The 21507-nt window shown below is 44.1% G+C and overlaps 1 protein-coding gene across 3 annotated transcripts in view; it reads left to right on the top strand.

Moving 5' to 3' along the window:
* Positions 1-21507, top strand: part of TAF12 (TATA-box binding protein associated factor 12) — a 383226-nt gene that overhangs the window by 255780 nt on the left and 105939 nt on the right. For all 3 annotated transcript variants that reach the window (XM_069622970.1, XM_069622972.1, XM_069622971.1), the window contains one exon: positions 6334-6448. In XM_069622970.1, coding sequence (XP_069479071.1) covers positions 6334-6448 — 115 coding nt within the window. The remainder of the gene's footprint in view (positions 1-6333; positions 6449-21507) is intronic.

Genomic DNA, 21507 nt, shown 5'->3' with positions numbered 1-21507 from the left:
TAAACTACTGTTCCCAAGAATAGTAAGGTGAAATTTTTACTTTGTCGGTCCAGCACACACCATCTTATGTGGCATGCTGGGGGGGGGGGTTACCTAGTAGCCCCTTATCCTACTTTCTCTTGTAACTTTTCTTTGTTACCCTTACCACTTTAAATGGCTGGTACCAGTGGTTTACGGATTATCTCGAGGGGTCAATGTGAGCTGTAGGGGAGTTGCACAGAGATTCACAGTGACAAGTATTCAAATAAACTCTTAAACACAAGGTTTCTTGAGTAAACAAGTATTAATTTATTTACCAGTCAGTTATAGTAAGCCTTCTTCAGAAGGAAGCAATATAAAACACCACACAAATATACTTCACAAATACACTCTTAGCTTTCTAAATCAGCAAATACCCATTGGGATGACACACAGGCACTACCTACATCCTCGGGTGACTTCAATAGCTAGGGTACTGTTGACATTAATATATCACTGTTGCATTTAGAATATTCTTAGGAGTAGTGTTAAAGAGAAGGGAATTCAGAATAAAACAAGTATTCATAGTCATTCTTAAGTAGGTAAGTATTTTGAATACAACCCACCTCCCCAATGCAAAGTCAGTTAACCCTTTCCTGGAAGGAAGGCAAAACACGTAAGCAGAAGCGAGGAGAGTCATTCAGGGAGCCTTGGCCAGCCAATGTTAAGTTAGCAAAAGTCGAGGTGAACTGAAGCACTTCTTGCAGGTAAGTAGAAAGTCTTTTCCAATGTGTAAAAAGTCTTGGTAGAATAGAAGCAATCAAAGTAGGGCCACAAGCTGATTAGGCTTGTGAGGTAAAGAAGCTGCAAGCAACTCTACACATTTAACCAATCAAGTCTCCAACGAGGACAAGTGGCTACACAACAAGAGGTAAGTGTTCTTAGACTTTACAGTACCTTTAGGCAGCAGATGACTTCTGTTCCTGTGCAGCTCTGCAGATCTCGCTGTTCCTGGGCCTCAGTCGTGGGGACTCCTGCAATGGGACGGTCACCGCTCGCAACTGGCAAACTTCAAACAAGTGGCTGTTTGGTGTTTCAGCTCCTTGCGTCTACCGCAAATAGCAACACTGCAGTTCCTGGCTGCCGAGTTGGGCTTCCCTTGTGTCTGGGGTCCCGCACTCTGAGGGGGCTCAGGCCTGGTCAGTCCTGCTTCCTGGGAGTCCGGAGGATCTTCCTGGAGATCTTGGCCCACTTAAAAGCAACGCACACAAACTGGTGTTCCTCTCCCTGGCTATCCCGTACCAGCAACGACTGCAGTGGATACTCGACCAGCTTTGAGAGGATGCCCAGGTGACCTACTTTGGAGTTGATTGGTCCCACCAACTCAAAGGGAGAAGTCGTCCTTGCAGGGGCTTCTCTGTCGATACGAATTTGGAGTTTCTGCACAGAAGCAGAGCTTCACTGGGCAAACCAATGGTCCAGGAGTTGCAGCAGTCGACTCTGCCTTCCAAACCAAAAGACCTCGCCTTTTATGCAGTTTGCTCCCATTCATTCCAGCCTAGCTGTCAGTCACCTAGCAGTATGGCTGTCCTTGCCGGACAGCCACCTGGCCGATCACCAAAGAGTGCATTCCTGTCTCCTAGGAGACTAAGCACAGGGAGTTTCCGGCAGCTCCCTTGCTTCCTGCCCCTGCCAGACACCCTGGAGCCAGAGGCGGGTTTCAATCGTGAAGCCTGCCAAAGACAAAACGAACAAAGGGACAAAACCTGGTATGGCGCGCAGAGTAAATCTCAAGAAGGACCTTTCCATAAAGAAATGGCGAAAAAAGACCACCAGGGCCCTTTTGACAAAAATGGCACTGATGGGTGCTTTACCGTGGCTGCGAACGTAGCCCGCAGTAAAATCCCATAATGGTAGTAAAAAGTAAACCACTGCCACCAGCCGTTCAGTGAGGAAAGAGTAACATCAAATTGTTACATGAGAAGCTAGACAAAGTGGATACTAAGTACCCCTCCAGCACCCTATTGTAAGATAGTGTGTGCTGGGTCTAGAAAGTTAGAAACGTAAGTAAAGTCAAATTTCACTTTACTGCTCTGGGAAACAGTAATTTATCCCAGAGAAGGTATTTAAACCTTTGGGAAATCTGAAGGACTTCCCTGTGCCACTGCACTGAAGGTGCTGTGTGACGCAATGTAAATGATGATGCCTATGGAGTGTCAGACTCCACAACCAAAAGAAATAGTGTTCGAAATCACATTAAAATACATGAGAGAGTGGGGAAAAGGGGTCTCGCTCTCTCCAGGTTAAAAAAATCAAGTCCTCAAAATCCAGCAAAGTTGCTGGGGGTCTCTAAGGTAGAGGGAATTAGCACATTTGAGAATTCTCCCTAACAAGTTGTTTTTCTCACTTGAGAAGTGCACTGGCTTACCTTTTCTGAGTTGATTTCAACTCCCCTTGCACAGGCTTAACAGCATGTGTTCCTTCAGTGATTTTCTTGAACTATCTGACTTTGTGAAAGACTTTATCCAAGAAGAAGTGTAATGGAACTATTCACTGCGTCTAATTGACTTTGGCTGTCCTTGCTCCTTAAAAGCACCCTTCTAATCTATTGACTTTGGCATAGCTTGTCCCTTCATAGGTTGTAATTTGTTGAACACATTTGCTGCTGGGAAAGGCTTACCTAGATTTCATTAGAGGAGTGAAACTCTTCATCTTATGCCAAAGTGTGTTCTAACCTTTCTATTTCCTTAATCCTTTCTTCCTGAAACCCAGAGTCTAAAACATATATTGGGGTTTAAGATAAATGCAATATTATCCTTGTTGTTGAAGTCATTTCAGGGTGTAGGAGAAATGTATTTGCATGTCCAAAGAGTGTTCACCAACTTTGACTTTTTAAAATGATTCCAAAGTTTGCATGACTGTTACAAACAATTGCCCTTTTTAAAGATTGCTTAACTAAACCTGGTGTGTAAATAAATACAAATATATTTATAACTGAAACCTTGAGAGTCTAAGTGTTGTTTGGTTACTCGGTTACTTGCCTTTACTGATTTAATCTGTACAGCTCTACAGCTCACATTTACCCCTCTTGAGATAGGCCTGGCTTCTCAGTCACACTACCAACTTGTGTAGTACAGACCTATACCAAAAGGTGGGTTACCCAATGCCAAGCAGATAAGTTGTGTGTTGTCTCAGTGTGACTGCACCAATTCCTACCCAACACTGGACATGTCCATCTGCCCTCCAATGCGTCTTCCACAAAGAGAGGACCTTCTCTCGCGAGAAGAGGGTCTGGTTCTCCATCCAGAGGCCAACGCACTCAACGTTCACGCATGGTTTCTGAGAGGTTCAGATATAAGGATTGGGACCTACCGGAAGACGCAATGCAGATTTTGCTTTCGGCCAGAATGCCGGCAACGGAGTCCTGGTTGCTTTGTCGTTGGAACAAATACAGCAGCTGGTGTAGGGAAAAGAATGTGGACCCTTTTCAGTGCGATACACCTATGGTGTTGTCTTTCTTACTGCACCTGGCAAATCTGGGGTTCCAGATTGGAACCATCCAAGGATACTTGTCTGCGCTTTTGATCTTTAAGCGCACTTCAGAAGGTTTCTTCTTTTTTTTATTTTTATTAAAACTTTATTTGTTTTTAGTCAAACCTTTACAAATAATTCATAATTCAATTCATGAGTAAGTTACAATTAAAAAAAAAAAAAAAAAAAACATGGAGATAGAACATAAAAACATGACATAAGTGTCTTATTATATAGTATCAACAAAAACCATTTCACCACCGCTAAGTCGCCCATGATTACATAACACTTTCAATTTCGCTCTCAATCTTTACCAACTTTGTTGTTTTAATTAATGAAGCATTGGTGGAGCCCCACATACATTTTGTCCAAATCCATTCTCTAGCTGTAATTGTCTTTGATTGTATAAAAGAATTCTTCATTTTACAACGAACATTTTCAAAATAGATGCAGTAAATAAAAAGATGTTTTAAAGTCTGGTTCATAATTGCAAAATCGACATAATTCATCATTATAGTCACAAGTCTGTTTATGCCAATGTTTTTTTCTGGCTCGTGTGTGAAAAAGATAAAATCGAAACAACATAAAGGTTCGAAGAATATTAGAGAAAGGGCACAATATTAAGTACGACATGCGAGGTAATTGCCTATGAACGAATTTGCTATATTCTGCGAATGAAGTGTATCTTTCCATCTGCGTACAAGTTTCAGCCCAATCACATTGCAATATTTTTTTCTTAATCCTTTCTTGAAAAAACTCCAGATCTTCAACAGGGAGGTTAATCTTTTCCAACACCGACAACATTCTTTCTTTAAATTGAATCATTGAAGGTATATTATTATTCGCTAACATTCGGTTTAGATCTATGTATAATGAATTTTTAGGTGGAAACATTATTTTTGCAAAATTCAATAAAAAGCGCCAGTTATATCTGGCGGAAAGCGAATTAAGGCCAAGTTTGTGTCTAATAATGGCATTTTGCATCGATAAGAGTAAACAAAGTATGTTTCCAGATTTGCCCTTGGAGTTGATCCAAAAAAGGACCCAAATCATATAAAAAAAGCTCAACTCCATACAACAGAATAGCCGCAACTTTTTTCAAGTAAAATTCTACGAGTGGAATTAATGAGAAAGTTTCATATTTCAAAATGCCACCGATTATTCCATTTCTAAAAGGGCTCACAAATGTGTTCCTACTATCTCATTTCTAGTCCTGGTTTGGGATTTAAATCTAGTGCTGAAATTTCTTGTGTGCTCCATTTGAGCTGGTTCAGTCATGTCCCTTGAGACTGCTGACTTTTAAGGCCATCTTATTAGTCTCTTTGACATCAACACGCAGGGTGAGCAAGGTACAGGCCTTATCGAGTAAACCACCAAACAACTTTTTTTACCGTTGTTTTAAGGGTTAAACCGATCTGCCAAAATTTGTATCGGACTTTCACATCTCTCAAAAGATTGTTTTGCCAACATTTACTCACTTCCACATCCTAGCAAGGAGGCGGAAAGGCTACACGGTCTAAATCCAAATAGGGCACAGTTTTCATATATCACGTATGGCTAATAAAAGACAAGATGACCAACACTTTGTTGGGTACACCGGACACAAATTGGGTTTGATGGTCACAAAACAAACATCCAGATGGATCATCCTATGCATCACAGAATCTTATAGGCTTGCACGAAAGGATACCCCAGAAGGCCCGAGGGCTCACTCCACAAATGGCATTGCAAAGTCTTCTGCCTTGCGAAGAGGGGTGCTGATAAATGACATTTGTGCGAAAGCCCCCTGGTCTACCATTCATACCTTCACAAAACACTACTGCCTGGACTCGTCTTCAGGCCAGGAAGGAGGATTTGGAAAGGCGTTTTTGTATTCTACCCAGGACAAAACATGAGAATGAAGTTCTTGATTCCAAAATTCTTTCTCCCTCCTCCAAACCTTACACTGCTTTGGGAGTCTATCCAAAGATGAGGAATACGTGTGAGGACACAATCCATTCGAAGAACAAGTTGCATCCCCCTGGTAACGTTCTTTTGACTGGTTGTTCCTCCCACGTATTACTCATCGCCCCAGCCAGCCTACCCCGCAGTAGAATTTCCATGCATTACACCTTGCTCTCCTTAGTCTGATACTGTATTGTACACACTAATGCCGGTAATCCTGTGGGAGGAAGGTGCAAAAACTGTACTGAAGTAATGGGCGCTGCTCGCGTTGGATATAACCATGACAACGTCGACCTCAAGACAGAGGCCCTCAAGTGACATCGATTTGACCACATACACACACACCGCCCTCTGCCAAATTTCTTTTCCGGTGCAGCTGACGCTGGAAGGGAAGATATCTAAAGATGAGGAAAATCCAGTCGAAAGATGGTTACCAGGGGTAAATAACTTCTTCTGTGTGATGGAATGTTGTAGTGTTGCACCCTGCGATATCGTTGTGTCTATGTATGGGATCTTGTATTGCTGCTGTGGATACTGCACCCTTGTTTTGTGCGGAAAGCGACATTTCCTTGATCCATCCTGTAACTGGCTTGTGTGTCCGGGTATCCTTTAGCTATTGCAGATTCCACCAATGCTCTACTTGATGTTTGAAGAAATCCTTTCCTGCTGGGGCCTAACTACCTGCTGTGTGTATGATAGAAGGAAGTATTTGCTCAGTTGTCTCACCTATACCTGCTATGTGGTTGGGCTGGTTGATTGATTGATTGGTGGGTGGGGGTGGAGAATGAGCCTTTTAGTTTGTCCCTGGATTTATAGTTTGTGTTTGAGATCCTTCTGCTATATATTTTTATTTTTGTGACTTCCTGAAAGGCTTCAATTCTTAACCATGTCTTCTCGCAGATGCTCCTACAGATTGCTGATGATTTCATAGAAAGTGTAGTGACTGCCGCCTGCCAGCTAGCCCGACACCGCAAGTCCAATACTCTGGAGGTGAAAGATGTGCAGCTACACCTTGGTGAGATCAATTCTGCCTCTTCTAACATTCTTCTCTTCCACAGTCTAAGTGCACTTTTTAGATGCATGTATGACAAACACTTCATAGAACGAATAGGTTGCCAGGGACAATAGTCAGATCAGTTTATTTATGGTGTTGAGAGGCCCTCTGGAGCATCAATGTTTTTTTATATTTTTTGTTCATACCCAGTACACTGACGAGAACCTCCTCCTGAACCAAGAAATTCTGCTTCCCAGATCACATGACCCACTTTCCATTGTTTGCTCTGAAGACCATACTCTTCTGGTCCCATAAATCCACTGTTGCCTTGTGGAACCAGTTGCCTGCTTGGGTAAAAATAAAAAACCCTGCCCTGCTTCATGTTAAAACACAAAAAAAAAAAAAGGAATGACCTCCCTTCCCTTTCTTCAATATAAACTACACTGGAATGGTTCAACTTATTGTCTCGTTCTCCACCCACTTGTTAAAGAAACTAGCGTATAAGTGTGCTCATGCATTCTAGTTGTTGCCTCAGCCCTGGTACAATTGAGCCTCTTCAAAGCCTCTGCTTCCAGCACAGTTAAAACAAAATGCCTTTGTTTCCTTATTCATCCATTCTTTCCCCTTGAAATGAAATTCTTACTTTGTGGTCGTCACCTTTTCCATTCAAAAAAGGTTTGCTTGGCCCTCAGCAGATTTTTAAAAATAAAAACGAGTGTTCTTTGCCCAAAGTAAGTAACTTCCACGCTTAAGAAATATCCTTTGCGGAACCCGCCCTACAATATACTTTACACCACAAGAAATCAGTCAACTAAAATGAGAAATCCCCATATTTGTGCGTGTTTGTGTTTTTGTTGTTTTTCAAGTAGAAACAATTCTTGGTGAATCCAACCCCTTCTTATGGCACGTCTACTCAAGAACCTTTCCTAATATTGAAAGAACTTTTCTCATCCCCGTACTTTTCTGTGGAGGCACAGGTAAATGTTGGGGATTTGCAGTGCACATTTTAAGTGTTTGAAAACTGTATTGAAAATGTTATAGAAACATATATACTTTTAAAATGCAGAGAGAATCCCCAACCCCATCCACCTTGCTGCCCAAAATGATCTACTCGTCATCCCCTCGCCACTGTCCGTTTCCTCTGACCACCACACACGCTCCCAAAGGCTTTCAATCGTGGATCCTCTTCGAAAGAGATCTAAAGCTCCAACAATTCCACCTTCACATCAACCTACTTACTATCGGGAAGTGCCACCTCTTCTCACCACCTATTACACAAAAGGTTACCTGCACTCTAGTACTAAGTTGACTTGAGTAGTGCTGAGGCCTTCTATTTGTCCTTTCTCCCCGTATGCTTTTACAACCTTTGACAAAGTTCTCAACTAACCTACTCTCACTCTCTACGTACAGCTTTCTCATTCTCACATATCTACATGCCGACTGGCTCTGTGATCCTTATATTGATTTCTACTACTTGTTAGGCAAGATTGTGTGCAGTACCCTTCGGGAGACTACAGCAACCTTGACCTCCTGGCAATAGGGACCCAACCTTTGGTAGAATCTGTACTAAACAGGTTGGTAGTGTGGCTGAGCAGCCAGGCTTAGCTCAAGAGCGGTCAATGTGAGCAATAGGGTTTTTATTCAGATTCAAACATACTCTTACACTCGAGGTTTCTTGATTAAACAATTATTAATTTATTTAACTGTCGGTTCAATAGACCTTCTTCAGAAGAGCAATATATAAGCAACACACAAATACACTTCAAAATACACACTTAGTTTCTCTAAATCAGCAAGTATCCATTTGGGATGGCACACAGATGGTTCCTACACCCTGAGGTGACTTGTGGACATTAATATATCACTGGTACATTTAGAGCAATACTGAGTTGGTGTCAAAAGGGTTTGGCAATAAAACAAAAGGTTATATAAATATTCTGCAGCAGGTTAGTACATTTTAACCCCAATGCAAAGTAAATGAACCCTTTCCTGGAGGAAAGTTAAAAAACAAAGTCAGAGGTAAGAAGAGTCTTTCAGGGAGCCAGGCCATCCAATGTCAATTGAACAAAAGTCTAGGTGAACTGAAGCATTTCTTGTAGTAAGTAAGTCTTGCATAATGTTTCAAAGTCTTTGTAGAAATAAAGAATAAGAAGGGCCTCACGCTGGAAGGCGTGTGAATGGCAAAGCTGCAAGCAACTCGCAAACACAACTGGCAAGTCTCAACTGAGAACAGACAAGGCTACACAAGAAGAGGTAAGTCCCCTTAGTGTTACAGTACCCTTGGTTAGAAGAAATGGTTCCAGCTGGCTTCTGTTCCTGTACAGCTCTGCAGATCCTGTTGTCCCTGGGCCTCAGTCGTGGGGACAAGAGGGAGGACGTCTGGGGATTCCTGCCCTGCAGTGGGAAGTGGCGACAGCAATGGGCAAACTTCAATTCAGCTGCACTTCGCCATTTCAGCTCCTCGCGTCTATAGCAAATGGCAACACAGCGGTTCTCGGATACCACTTCAGACTTTCCTTGCATCTGGGAGTCCAGCACTCTGAGGGGGCTCAGGCTTGGTCAGTCCTGCTTCCTGGGAGTCCAGAGTATCTTCCTGGAGCTGGGGTCTGACTTAAAGACACTCACTCTATTCTGGTGTTCCTCTCTGCAGCAGCAATGGAAGTACAGCCAGCTCCGAGAGGATTTCCAGATGAGCTTGTCTTGGGATCGATTTGGTCCCACCAACCCAAGGGGAGAAGTCGCCCTTTGCAGGTCTTCTCTAGTCAAGGTGAATTCAGAGCTTCAGCACAGCAGCAGGGCTTCACGGGGCAGACCAACGGTCCAGTAGTTGCAGCAGGCATCTCCTCCAAGTTCTTCTTTGGATTCCTTTGTCCAGTGGTCGACTCTGCCTTCCAAGCCAAAAAGACTCACCTTTTATGCAGGTTTCTCCCATTCATTCCAGCCTAGCTGTCAATCACACAGCTGGGTGGATGTCCTCCAAGGACATCCCTCCAGCCAATCACCCTTGGGTGCATTCCTGTAACCAAACAGAGTAAGCACTGTGAGTTTCGGGCACCTCCCTCACTTCCTGCCCCTGCTAGACATGCTGGAGCCAGAGGCGGGCTTCACTTGTGAATCCCGCCAACGACAAAACGAACAAAGGGACCAAATCTGGTTTGGCTCGCAGAGTAAATCTCAAGAAGGACCTTTTCAATAAGAAATGGGGAAAAAAAAACGGGGCCATTTTGACAAAATGGGCACACATGGGTGTCTTACTGCAGCTGCAATTGCAGCCCACGATAAAAACACACAATGGTAGTAAAATGTAAACCACTGCCACCAGCCATTAATTGTAGAAAGGGTAACATAAAAATGTTACATGAGAAGCTAGACGAAGGGGATACCAAGTAACCTCTCCAGCACCCTATTGTAAGATAGTGTGTGCTGGGTCTAGAAAGTTATAAATGTAAGTAAAGTGAATTTTGTTTCACCAAGAGAAGGTATTTAAACCTTTGGGAAATCTAAGAGACTTCCCTGTGTCACTGCACTGAAGGTGCTGTGTGTCACTGCACTGAAGGTGCTGTGTGTCGCAATGCAAAGATGATGCCTATGGAGTTTGTCAGGCTCCAAAGGGAAAAGAGAGTCTAAATCACAGAAAAATACACGAGAGAGTGGGGAAAGAGGTCTCTCCCTCCAGGTTAGAGATTAAAAGTCCAGAACGAGAGCTGGGGGTCTCTAAGGTAGAAGGGAATTGGCAAATGTCTGAGAATTCTCCCCAACACTTGTCTTCTAATCTGTACATGGTTTTTCCTCCCCTCGCCCCAATCTTGCTACTAGATCACTGGATAACACCCACTCTGCACTGTTGTACCCGTCCCACTTTCTCCATACCTCTCACCATGTGTATCCTCTTGCTCGCAATCATTGAAACTCGCTACCATTAGAAAATCATAAGCACCACTGTCGTCCAGCATTGGATCTTTCATAGATATACATGCTATGAATATTTTCCATTGTCATGCTGGGAATCCTCTGTACTATTGGAAAACAGTTTACGTGCCTATGAACAAAAACAAATCCCACTTTATTGATTTGTATCAGTATACTTTTGGCTCTCAGTCAGTGGACTGCAAGCCCCTTCAGCTCCACCCCTGGAGAGTCTTTCCCACACATTTTGCAAATAGGGTGGCGGCGGAGTCCTCTGGAAAACTATACTTTCATTTGATGTTTTTTTCGAATCTTTTATTCTTCAAAGTGCCATTTCCATAAAGCCTCTGAGGTAGATCTGGTTCAGGCACTGTGAATTGTTGGGCATAATTGCATGCAGTACCCTCTGGGTACTCCACACAATTAGGACTACAGGTGTAAGCAAGACCAAACTTTGGTATAAGTCTGTACCACACAGTTTGTTGGTAGCAAGCTGAGCAGCCAGGTTTATCTCAAGAGTGAATGTGAGCAGTACAAGTAGTTGTACAGAGGACTTTCAATCACAGTGGTTCAAGTAGACACTTATACTCAAGGTCTCTTGGTAAAACACTTATTAATTTATTACTCAATCATTTATAAAACATTTCACTAGAAGGAGGCAACTTAATATTATATACCAATACACTACAATACAAAACTCTTATGTTTTTGAGACAATTTGAGGTCCCCTGAAATAGGAGCCAAATGACAGTTCAGTTACTTAGCATTGAGCAAAAAGGACAAAAGTAAGTAGAATAGATAACATATACTTTCTAGGCAGTGTAAATAGCTTCAGTTCACCAGAAGAGTTCAATTCAAGTCAATGGGCTAGTGTTCTGGTATTAAACGGCAAAGTCTTTGCAAAATGTCTCAGAAGCAGTTAGGCGAAAAAGAATCATTTGTGGGGTCACAAGCTGATTAGGCCTGCGAGTTGGGAAGGTTTCACGAACTTTCACCGCGATAGTGGTGGTCTCTCAATCGGGTTGTCACAGTACCTTTTTGTATGAAGAACACAAATGTTGCTGAAGTCGTGGTTCCTGGCAGTTCCTGCCGATCTCGCTGTTCCTGAGCCTCAGTTGTGGGGACAAGAGGGAGGACGTCGGGGGAACTCCTGCACTGCACGGGATCGTTGAAGAAAGCAAACAAAATGGAGTCACTTCAGTACCAGTAGCTGTAGATTCAAGAACACGAACTGTGGGGGGGGGTCCCTCTCCCTGGTTAATCCTAACCAGCCTTGAGAACGGTATCCAGGTGTCTTATGAGTTGATTGGTCCCACCAACTCAAACGAAGAAGCCGTCCGTGAAGGAGCTTCTCTGTCGAATGGAGTTTGGCAATTCAGACCTGCAGCAGGGCTTCACCGGGCAAACCAACGGTCCAGGAGTTGCAGCAGCCGTCCTCTTCCAGCTCTTCTTCGGTTCTTTCGTTCCAGTGGTTGACTCTGCCTTCCAGTCCACGAGACTCGCCTTTTAAACAGTTCTCTCCCTTTCATTCCAGCCTAGTTGTCACTCACCCAGCAGGGTGGCTGTCCACAAAAGGAGCTTACAAAAGGAAAGGCAAGAAGGATAAAATGTATCCCCCTATCCTTGGGAACCATAGTTCTCACAAGGGAAATAAAAGAAAGTAGAAAGGGAAGCCCAAAGGGCTCCCAGTAACACTGCACAAAAGGTGATGTGTGCTGCAAAAGTAAATTACAGGTGCCTATAATGTTTGAGGAAAGTAGGACTACAAAGGTAAGGTACGGGGAGACACAAAGGACTCCCATAGCCTGAGTAAAAGGGGTGAATGAGGGGAAAAAGTTCCTCCTTTCCCAGGAACAGTCACTGCACTGAGGGTGCTGTGTAGCACACATGAAAAGATGATGCCTATGGAGTTATCTAAAACTCCATAACCAAAAGAAATAAACACAGAAAACGTAAAGAATTAAAAAGTTCAAAGTCCCAAAGGTCAGCAAAAGAGCTGGGGGTCTTTAAGGTAGAGAGGAATTAGCACCTTTATGAGAATTCTTCGTAACGCGGACAGTCTGCCAACCCATCACGCTAGAGTGCATTTGGGTCTCCTAGGAGACTAAGCACAGAGTTTTGGGCACCTCCCTCACTTCCTGCCCACCTCAGACGCCAAGGGCGGACTTCAGTCCTGAAGCCTGCCAAAGGCACACAAACAAAGGGACCAAACCTGGTTTGGCGCGCAGAGACACACTAGAAGGACCTTTCGAAAAAGAAATGGTGAAAAAAGAAGACCGGACCTGTTTAAACAAAGGGACTTAAGGTGCCATCTTGAAAAACATGGCTCCCGTGATTTTTAGCTACCGGTGTTCGGGGTCGGGGAAAAAACATGGTAGTTCGTTGTAAAACCACTGCCACCAGCCTTTTCAATAGGAAAGGGTAGCATTTGACTGCTACATAGTTTAGACACGGGATACTATGTAACCCCTCCAGCACTCCATTGTAAGATGGTGTGTGCTGGGTCTAGGAATTTGGAAAGACTAGTAAAGTCAATTTCACTTTACATTCTCTGGGAAAAAATAGTTGATCCCAGAGAAGGTATTTAAACCTTTGGGAAGTCTAAAAGACATCCCTGTGTCACTGTACTGAGGGTGCTGTGCAACACACATGAAAAGATGATGCCTATGGAGTTACCTAAAACTCCATAACCAAAAGAAATAAACACAGAAAACGTAAAGAATTAAAAAGTTCAAAGTCCCAAAGGTCAGCAAAAGAGCTGGGGGGCTCTAAGGTAGAGAGCAATTAGCACCTTTTATGAGAATTCTTCCTAACACGAATATTCTTTTTCGGCACTGGCTGCTCCTCTCCTCCCACCCCCCTAGCTCTACAGGGATCGTAGAGGTCTACCTCTACCCCTCAGGATTTGAACTCCAGTGTGGTGATGCCTCTTTGCTCATGATATCTGATTATCGGTCCAGGAAAAGCCAGGAAAAGCCTATTTAAATGCCGTGCAGTTTTTCATCTTAATGTTTATATGGAGAACAGCCATGATGAATGCCTTACTTGTATATGGACCATGCGTTGGCTAGATTTTTCAAATGTATGCCAAATCTTTCTCCTGTGAGACCCCAGCACTTTATCCTGTTTTTTTTTTTGTTTTTATCTGTTCCTGAGAAAGGAGGAACTTTTTCCGCTCAATCACCCCTTTTACTCAGGCTATGGGAGTCCTTTGTGTCTCCCCATACCTTACCTTTGTAGTCCTACTTTCCTCCAACATTATAGGCATCTGTAATTTACTTTTGCAGCACACATCACCTTTTGTGAGCTCATCACACACCACCTTATGTGGAATTGGATGGTAGGCCATACTTGTACCCCTTAAATACATTGCGGTACCCCCTGATCACGCTCAAACCAGAGTAAATGCACCCCTCTAGGGAATTAAGGCCATGAGTATATCTTGCAAGAGATAACAAACTTTAATCTTTACAAAGATGAGGATTGGGGGAATGGCAGAGGACTCTGCCATTCTGACCAGAATTCTGTCTTCCTTGGCTGGCTCCTGCAGACTAAATGGCAAGCAGGCGCCTTTATATACTCTTTAACTTGGTCACTGGATACCGGCAGAGCTCGTCCAAAACTGTTCTTCTTGCCATACAAGGGATGCTGCAGTCTCCAGTGTTGCATGGCCAGGTTTATATTTAGACCATTCCTACATTATCACTCTGCTGCCTCTGCAGGAATACATTGTAGCTCTTACATTCATACATAAACACATCTTCCCGCCATTCTCTCAACACTTCACTCAATAAAATTATATTTTATCTGGTCCAGTAATTCTCATAAAAACCCTTATTACATATTGTTGCATTGTGTGCATGAGCACGTACATTCTGCTATTCTTAGTCTGCATGGGCTTTTGATGAACAGAAACAGCTGCTCATTCACTTCGTGTGCTCTGCGAGAGCTAGCCTCGATGACACAATGCCTGTAGTCTACTTTTAGCACAGGCTGCATTCCTTCTGGCAGAGAGCCTGCTTTGAGATAAGCTAAATACAATGTAACGGTTTTACAAATCTATTCAGCTAAATAATAATTTGCACCTTATATTTCAATCCTAACTATCTTTATTTAGTGACCCTCCTCTCCCTTGAACTCTTGTAGTACTTAGAAAACAGTTAACAGAAGTCTTGCCTAATTCTAAAGCGCTTGGGGAAACTTGGGAATGAAGGAAAGCACTGGGCTCCTTCCCAACAGAATGCTGAGGAGTTGCATTGTGTATCTCACTGCTCCTGTAACAGTTGGTGAAAGGCATACCTGAATGGCTGGTGGCAGTGGACATATTCTATTGACCTTTGTGTAATGTTTACTCGCAGGCTATGTTCACAGCTACGGTAATACACAGAAGGGTCACCATTGACCAAAAATGTTGATTGGATTCTTTTTTCGCCATTTCTTGTGTGCTTGTTCTTTCTTGGTCCTTTGTGGGGAAGGTCCTGGTTTGACTTATGTCTTCGGCAGGAATCCTTTGTGAAGCCCACCGAGGCTCCAGAGTGTCTGTGAAGACAGGAAACAGAGGCAGGAGTCAGAAACTCTGCAGTGCTTTGTCTTCTGGCATGCATGCCTGGAACCAGTGCCAACTGGGAGGCTGTCTGTTTTTGAAAGGACCACCAACCCCCCAGAATGTAGCATGAGTGCTGATTGGCTCAGTTCCTGGATAAATGGCTTGGATCCTGAGGCTGAAGACAAGTCGACCACTGGAACGGAATCTGATGAGGAAGAAGGGAGGAAGACTCCTTTAGCTACTTCTAGCGACTGAAGATCCCTGCTGAGTGACTGCTGCTGTGCTGACCCTTCTGTTAGTTAAAATGTTCATAGCAATGATGAATCTTTCTGACCTGTATCAATCGCAGAAGGGTTTGCTTTTACTGGTGGATTCTTTTTCCTTATACCTCTGAGTGGGTACCTTTTTCCACACTCTCATAATCTTTTACTCTTTTTATGGGTGTCATTTTAAGACTCCATAGTGTCTTTTAAAAGTTGTCCTCTTTGACAACTTTTTGCTAATAGTCAGTTTCTACTATACCGCAACAACCACTGCTCCCATGAAGCTATGCACGCTAACCATATCGAGACTTATCAAGAACGACCTAGTCAGCGCAACATCCCTACTAGCTCAACCATACCCTGCCATTATGACAACCCCACTCCTATACACACTACAACCCTAAGGATGGCAACTAACCTACCAGAATCTTACACCATCTCTCCCACGCGCTTCCTACCACCTAGCCATATTGCCATCCCCCATGGCCTCTTAGTTCCTAGCGACCATAATCTTAAACCCTCCCAACTCATGCCTCTTTCCCACCATGCCCATGACTAACATACCTGGCACTCAACACCCACTCCCGTCATGCAAATGCGGGCCCACACTGCACTCCGCTACAACCCCATTACCACCACAAACCACGACTCCTTCACTAACATGGAGAAAAACATACCTCAACTCTAGAACACCCTACCCTACCATTAGGAGAGCCCACTTACCACATCCTATAGCCACACGTCGAAACACTTAGCTTTCTACCCGGGAAGCTATACCCATCACACCTAACCAGACTGACCCTATTAATCACACTGCCAGCACCAACATCTGCGCAACTGCCACCACCATACGTTCCACACCCCCACATGCATCAGCAATCCGAACCAGCATGCTAACATCACATGTTACCGATAACCCAGCAGATTCAACACTCGAAGGCACCCTCATCAACCCCCTCCCCTATGAGAAGATCAATCCTACACACAATTCCGACAGAATTACATAAGACTGTTGAAAAACCAGAACCATCATCCTGGCATATGACGACCCTCCACTTTCTGGTCTACCCTGTGCATAACAAAGTAGTTCCATATTGTACATAGTATTTTGCCTGTATCCTGACTTCTTATCTAGGAGGTGCATACCTGTCTCATGTAAATATACCTATGTAGAAGTATGCTTTGTAATTATGTTACCACAACAGTACATAGTTTTCTATCTATAGCCTTTCTACGCAATTTTATCTTATCCGGATTGTATACTCTGTACCATGTAAATTTATCTATGTAAACGTACTTTCTGTAACCTAGCAAGCTGTCTTATGCAATGCGCCCTGATACCTTTGGGTCTGGTGCGCACTACAAGTTAATAAACTAGACTAAGATCGCTCCGAGCTCATACTTTAGACATTGCTGACCTCATCATAACAAACTGGATTTCTTAGCCATCACCGAACCATGGCTACACACAGCAGCGGGTCCCTCACTTTCCTTGGCCATCCCTGATAACTAGACTGTCTTCAGATCCAACAGACAGGACGCCAAAAGTGGAGGAGTGTCAACCATTGGCAAAAACCACCTCCTCGTAAGAGAAATTTCCAACCAATCATTTCCCTCAGGGGAATTACTCTACATTAAACTGGTCCCAACCCACTGCAGCACTGCGATTATCCACATCATATACAGACCCCCAGACCAGTCCTCTCATTTGAAGATGTGACTCAACTTCTATCAGCAAACACCAAGCCTTCCTCACAAATTATTCTCGTCGGCGACCTCAACCTGGGCCTCTACGATCCAAATGACAATGCCTCCACTATCGCCAACACCATCGAAGCACTTGTCTTTACCCACTGCATCATTCGCTCTACCCACATTAAAGGTCGAACACTCGACTGGCTGGCATACCATAATTGCCAGACTGAGATGCTCTCTAACACCCAATGTGTTGATCGGACCATGGACATTATCTCATTCACCATACCCAAAATCAAGACCCAAGACACACCGTCCAGAAACTCTCACAACATAACGCCAAAGAATCTTCTACCACTAATGCTCCACATCACTGATTACCAGAAACACTAGCAACAACCCAACTACAATGGTGGAGCTTTACAACCAAACCCTCCTAGTTGCCATCGACAAGGTAGCGCCACTAAGCATACGCAAAGCCAAACCTCAAGCGCACCTTAACACCTGGTATACCCCCGACCTCAAAACACTACGCCACCACAAGAGAATAGCAGAGACCAACTGGAAAAAAAGCACCCACTGAAATGAACAAAGACATTTTCACTAGCTCTTCCAAGAACTACAAAAAGGCTATTGTACTAACCAAGAGCTCCACTCACAGCGATAGAATTACCAAAGCCAGCTCTGGCATCAAAGAGTTATTTACTATTCTACGTGAGCTTGAGTCACCAGTGCATCCCCAAGAAGCATGCCACAAAGATACTGCCTGGTGCACAGGTATACAAAAGGCTCTTCTCTGCAAAATAGCCTCACTCCAAACAAAAATGGATCTAAAAAAGTTTAACCTGGCTCACAGCCAACCTGCACAGAACGCGATATCATACTTTGACTTCGCTTCAGTCTCTACAACTGAAGTACTGAATATTATCACAAGTCTCAAACCCTCTAAATGTCAAGGTGATATATACCCAGCTTCACGCATCAAAGAATGCGCATCCGAACTTAATGCTGTTCATTACAACACTAATAAACGCCTCCTTCGAAACAAACACCGTCCCTACCAACCTCAAAGACTCCTGCGGTCTCCCACTATTAAAGAAACCCACCCTCGCCCCAAACATTCCCACTAACTACTGCCCTATAACAACGGTCCCATTCCGCCTTAAAATATTGGATCGAGCAGCCTACCTGCAAATCCAAAAACACCTTGAAACCAGCGACCTCCTAGGCCTCTGCCAATCAGGTTTCCGACCAGGGCATGATACCGAAACACAGCGCTGCTGGATCTTAAAATTCAAATGGACGACTCCTACTTATCAGCGGCCTTCGGCCTTGTCAACCATAACCTACTCTGCAATCACCTCGCCACGGCAGCCCACTTCTCAACTGATGCCATACTTTGGATAAAATCCTTCCTGACCAATAGAACCATGAGCGTCTTCGCACCCACTGCATCAGCGCCGCCTGCCCCAGTCTCATGTTGAGTGCTGCAAAAAAATAGGCCCCCAAATACCTATCCAACAAGTTTGCATTGAACAAATCTAGCAGGAGGCATCAGTTTCCCAGTGTTGGCTGTTAAACACTGGAATGCCCTACCAACATCACTAAGGTCCAAATCCTCCCTCTGGACATTCCGCAAAAAGCTGAAAGCCAGACTATTCACTGAAGAGTAATATATTTAGCCCAACCACATATCAGATCCCCAGCTTACTGCCCACCTCTAATTCTCACTGATACCAGTATTTGCACGCTCCTTCATCCATTGTATCTTAAATTTAAAGGCACTCTGCTGAACTTCCTGCCAATTTATATTGTACCACAAAATTGTAACCTATAATCGCTTATGCTTAACATGTCTGCAACCTTTAACAAGTATGCTAATTCAACTGCTACTGATAACATGTATGTAACTCCTAAAAAAATATCAGCGCCCAGATTCCTTCGTGTTAGATGCGCTCTACAAATGCCTAAATAAGTGCCTCTTGGAGCTGGGTTGCCCTAGGGGCTCCGCTTTTAACTTTCTCTGGCTAACCTTGTGAGAACTACAGTTCCCAAAAGTAGAAGGGATCTTTGGATGTTATTAGGTGAGAACAGCACCCCCTCGCCCTCCGCCGCCCACCTTATGTGGAGTGCTGGGGAGATACGGAGTATCCACTTTCTCATTTTAAATGTAACATTTATGTTACAAGGACAAACATATCGTTAATGGCTGGTGGCAGTGAACCTTTTTACTGATTCGGTGCACCTTTACCACAGGCTGTTTCCACACCCATGGGTTCCCTTTTTACCAAAATGGCCCAGCGCTCTTTTTTTGCCATTTTAGAGTTTCTTGTTCCTTCCCCTGACCGCCAGGGCAGGAAAATCTTTTGTGTGATTTTGTTCTTCGGCGGGAATGCTCTGGATTCCCTGCCCAGGCTCCAGATTGTCTGTGAAGACGGGTTGCGAGGGAGAAGTCCAAAACTTCACCAACATTTTTCTTCCAGCCTGCCTGCGAGAGTACAGTCCAAACTGGGCGGCTGGCTCTCCTGAAAGGACTGCTGTTAGGTAAGAATTGGTGCAGTCACACTGTGTGAGACTACACAAGACTTATCTGCTTGGTATTGGGTAATCCACATTTTGGTATAGGTATTTACTACACAGCAGCCAGGCCTATCTCAAGAGGGGTAATTGGAAGCTGTAAAGCTGTACAATTGAAAATCTGTAAATACAAGTAGCCAAGTAACACTTACACTCAAGGTTTCAGTTATACATATTTATGTATTTAATTAACATCAGTTTTAAATGAGCATTCTTTAAAAAGGCAAATGTTTGTAACGATACAAATACACTTTGAAATTACTTTTCAGAATCAATAATGCCAGTGAATAATCTTTGGATATGCTTAATACATTTCTCCTACACCCGGAGGTGACAATCATAAGGATAGTATTTGCATTTATATATTACACTAACATGCTTTGCAGATTCAGAGCTGCAGAAAGGAAAGGTTAAGGGAAGTGAAAAGGTTAGAACAGTTTCTCAGAATAATGTGAAGACAACTGAATCCTCCAATGAAGTCTAGATGAGCCTTTCCCAGCAGTAACCGTGTTTAACAAGCCACAACCTATGGTGGAGAAGCAATACCAAAGTCAATGGATTTAGAAGAGTGCCAGGACAGCCAAAGTCATTTGGACACAGTCTACAGTTCTGATGCACTTCTTGGATAAAAGTCTTGCACAAAGTTAGAGAGTTCATAAAAATCACTTGTAGGGCCACAAGCTGTTAAGCCTGTGAAAAGGGAGTTGAAATCAACTCGGAAATTAAGTAGGTGCAAGACTCAAGTGAGACAGCACGACTTAAGATGAGAAGGCAAGTACCCCCAATCCCAAACAGTACATCTGGTTAGAAGAAAAGGTGGTCCAGCTGGATTCGGTCTTGCTACAGCCAAGCTGGCCCTGGTTCCTGAGCCTAAGTCATGGGGACAAGAAGGAGGATGTCTGGAGGGCTCCAGCGGCAGTCCATCAGGAATGTCGTCGGCAGCTACGGGCTCTTTTTGTTTCAGCGCTTTGTAATCGGCACTAATGCAGAACGCTGGGCACTGGTTGGACTTTCTGTGCTCCCTCGGTCCTGCACTCTGGTGAGGGGACTCTGGTGAGGGATATCCTGCCTCTTGAGGGTCCTTGGGAGGCTCCTGGAGCTTTTGCCGGATTCATTCGCGGTAGACGCTGCACTCTATTATGGACACTCAGCACCAGGCATTGGGCTTCTGTAGCAATGGAGAGACGCATCAAGTCTGGGAAGGCGGCAATGGAGTTTGTGTCAGGGTTAGTTGGTACCACTAACCCAAGTGGAGAAGTCGTTCCTGCGGTGCTTCTCTGTCGAGGTGAAAAAGGTCGTCAGCACAGCAGCTGGGCTTCACCAGGCAATTGTGAAGGTCCAGGAGGTTGTAGCAGGCTTCGTTCACGGCTTCTTCTTCAGATATTTTTTCCAGTGGTCGACTCTGCCTGTAGTCCCAAAACCTTGCCTTTTAAGCAGGTTTCTCCCATTCATGCACAGCCTAGGCTGTCAATCACACAGCAGGGTGGCTGTCCTTTCGCGCCAGCCAGCCATTCAATCAGCACTAGTTTTGTTCAGGCACTCCTAGAGACAAAGGACAGGGGCGTTCCGGGACCCTTCCTCACATCCTGGCCTTCCAGACACCCTGGAGCAAGGGGCGGGCTTCAGGGCTGAAGCCCGCCAAAGGCAAGACAAAGGGCTCAAACCGGTCTCAACACACTGTTAAACCCAAGAAAGACCTCTCATTAGAAAATGGTGAAAACAGACCGCTATTTTGACAATCTGTCACCCATGGGTGCTGTACTGCAGCTGAGGGTTCAGCCTGCGGTAGAAAAGCACAATGGTAGGAAAAATAAACCACTGCCACCAGCCATTTAAAGTAGTGAGGGTAACATAACATTGGTACATGGGAAAGTAGGATAAGGGGCTACTAAGTAACCCCCCAGCACTCCACATAAGGTGGTGTGTGCTGGACCTACAAACAGAAAAAGGTAAGTAAAATCACTTTCACTTTACTATTCTTGGGAACTGTCGTTCACACAAGAAAAAGGTATTCAAACCTTATGAGAAATCCAAACGCTGCACTGAAGGTGTCCCCATACAAAAAGCAGGTGCCAATGGAGTTTGTCAGACTC

Source organism: Ambystoma mexicanum, chromosome 11 (genome assembly GCF_040938575.1).
Source record: "Ambystoma mexicanum isolate Mex_15411 chromosome 11, UKY_AmexF1_1, whole genome shotgun sequence".
Lineage (NCBI taxonomy): Eukaryota > Metazoa > Chordata > Amphibia > Caudata > Ambystomatidae > Ambystoma > Ambystoma mexicanum.
Note: the sequence above shows the minus strand (reverse complement) of the source record. Positions and strands in the feature narration are given on the sequence as shown.